The 2,887-nt window shown below is 35.0% G+C and overlaps 1 protein-coding gene across 3 annotated transcripts in view; it reads right to left on the bottom strand.

The window, feature by feature from the left end:
* LOC106877887 (uncharacterized) overlaps nucleotides 1-2,887 on the bottom strand; it is a 164,448-nt gene that overhangs the window by 90,703 nt on the left and 70,858 nt on the right. For 2 of the 3 annotated variants that reach the window (XM_014927039.2, XM_014926964.2), the window contains exon 6: nucleotides 2,350-2,373. The exons of the other annotated variant lie outside the window; for it this stretch is intronic. In XM_014927039.2, coding sequence (XP_014782525.1) covers nucleotides 2,350-2,373 — 24 coding nt within the window. The remainder of the gene's footprint in view (nucleotides 1-2,349; nucleotides 2,374-2,887) is intronic. 3 annotated transcript variants of the gene reach the window in all.

The raw sequence follows: 2,887 nt of genomic DNA, 5'->3' as shown, positions 1-2,887 counted from the left end.
TATATTAACCAAAATGAAGTAGATTGACAAATTTATTTTTTGAACCAGTGGAAGACACGCGAGATGTCGAAATATTGTTCACAAGATAGCAAATGGCACTCTTCTTTTAATTTTGACTTAATAATAATAATAATAATAATAACAATAATAATAATAATAATAATTGGCCTAAACACCTACCTGAAAAACTCTTACGACTGGATGTTAAAACTTGACTCAAAGCATGAAAGCAAGAAAGCATCATACTCAGTAACAAAACAGGGAATATCTAAGTGAATTCCAAATACAACAAATCCCTGAATTAGACGTACTGGAAACAAGCACAGAAAAAGCTAAGCGTATGAAAACCCGTGCTAAAACTGCTGCCTTAGATATTCTTACTGATAAATGGCAAGAAAACCTTCTCAATGGCAAATATCCAAAGAGAGCCGATATTGACAAAGCCCTTACCCATCAATAGTTAGTGTCTTCTGGCTTAAAATCAGAAACAGAAGGGTTTATCATTGCAGCCCAAGATCAATGCCTACCTACAAGGAGCTACCAGGCCAACATATTAAAAAACGTCAGTAACCCAACATGTCGAGTATGTAAACAACAAAATGAAACCATTGATCATGTTGTCTCCATGTGCAGTCTTCCTGCACCTACAGAATATTTCAACAGGCATAATAGAGCAGTACAGTAATTTTCGAAAACCTGGACCTGCCCCATGATAAAAACTGGTAGGAACACAAACCACCTCCAGTGCTTTAAAATGATCACTTCTCACTCCTCTGGAACTTCATCGTTCAAACTGACAGAAAGATAGATGAGAATAGGCCAGACATTATATTGAAAGACTTCAGATAAAAATCATACTCCCTCATTTATATGGCTGTCTCAATAAACATAAATTTATCTGTCAAGACCTACCAAAAACTGAGCAAGTGTAAAGATCTTGAAGTAGCAATTGGCAAAATGTGGAACCTCAAGACTAAAACAATACCTATTATCATAGAAGCCCTAGGAATGACAGCAAAACGGGCTGATTCCTGCCAAGCTCAGATACCAGGAAACCCCAAAATTGCAGAAATTCAAAGCATAGTGCTCATGGGAACTGCCCATATCCTATGTAAAATACTGTCTATGTAATCTCAAATTTTAAAGCAAACTCATAATTTTCTTATGTTTCCTTAAACATTCTCTAGAACAATACTATGTGCAAGACCAAATATATGACACGCTAGACATGACACAAACATGAACTTCTAATTTGTTGTCTCTTGCGGTCTCTGGATGTGACTTGGAGTCAACTTGTACAAATACTAATCAAAGTCAAACATAGAAGAAGAAGAAGAAGAAGAAGAAGAAGAAGAAGAAGAAGAAGAAGAAGAAGAAGAAGAAGAAGAAGAAGAAGAAGAAGAAGAAGAAGAAGTAGTAGTAGTAGTAGTAGTAGTAGTAGTAGTAGTAGTAGTAGTAGTAGGTAATATACAAGGACAGTGAGAAAATAGTCAAAGCTGAATTCAAAAAAATGTTATTGAAGCGATAAATTCAAGAGCAGTGCCGGTAATAAGATATGGAGTTGGAATCGTAGACTGGATAAAAAGCGACATACAGAAACTTGACAGAAAAACTTAACTCTTAACAATGTATGGTGCCCACCATATGAAAGCTGATATTAATCGGTTGTACATGAAGAAAGACCAGGGTGGAAGAGTTTTAATTGTTGTAGAAGAGGGTGTACAGACGGACATTACTAAATGCTGTGTACAGACGGACAGAGAAATTACTAAATACAGTGAGTAAAGAAGAGGTGATTAAGTGTGAAATAGGATAAAAGGACAAGACCGAAATTCACAGAGAGCATGTTATGCAGATTGAGAAGATGAGAAACCTTTGCATCGTCGGTGTTGAAAAGCCACTGGGGATATAATGTGAAACAAAAATCTAGGTTTAGAAAAAGACAATTGAAAAAGAAACAGAGAGCCTTATTATAGCAGTTCAAAACCAAGTGCTGTAGACAACATGTGAAAATATATGTATGAAGGTGTCAACAAAAGGTAGAGTATGTGGAATTTTGAATGAAACAATACCACGTACTGTTGCATAACGCCCCCCCGCCCGCCAGATAGCTCGGGGAGAATATAAGAAATTGAGGCATGACAAAGTTGTGTAAGTTTTGCACTGGAGGGTTTGTCAGAATGGTGGTTTGAAGCTGGAAGTACTTGGTATAATCATCGGGTAGAAAGAGTACTTGTGTTGGAAAAAATGCTAGATTTTATGAGATTTTCCGATTCAAGCGGATAAAAAAATAGAAAAATAATAAGCCAGATACAACAATAATAGACAAAGAAGAACGAATTTACTTACCAAGATGGTCGATTGATTCCATATCTGTGAAGAAAGAAAACGAAAAATTAAAAAAAATACAATCCCTCAAAATTTGAGGTGATAATTTGGAATATGAAAACTGTAAGGGTTGTACTTGTAATATTCGGTGCATTAGGGTCTGTGATTAAGAATATAGAAAATTGTTGAAGGAGAAAGGAATGGTGTCAAAAAGTGCCAAGACTAAGTATTGTGCAGATCTTCTATAAAAAGTTTGCCTTTTAGTAACAGGGAAGTTTATCAGAAGGGTTTTGAGCACTTGAAAGATTATTGAAATCTTTGGATACCTAAGGTTACAAGTAGTAACTTGTTACCCACATAAATTCTACCAGGTATTAGACCGATCTTGAGTCAAATCGAATAATAATAATAATAATAATAATAATAATAATAATAATAATAATAATAATAATAATAATAATAATAATAATAATAGCCCGGATGCAGTACCAAGTAGTGGCTCTCATGGCTTCTGATCTTAATTGATTGGAAGTGTTATCATGTACATTGTTTTGTCATG

This window comes from Octopus bimaculoides, chromosome 4 (assembly GCF_001194135.2).
Source record: "Octopus bimaculoides isolate UCB-OBI-ISO-001 chromosome 4, ASM119413v2, whole genome shotgun sequence".
NCBI classification, from domain to species: domain Eukaryota; kingdom Metazoa; phylum Mollusca; class Cephalopoda; order Octopoda; family Octopodidae; genus Octopus; species Octopus bimaculoides.
The sequence above is the reverse complement of the archived record's forward strand: the minus strand, read 5'-3'. Positions and strand labels throughout refer to the sequence as shown.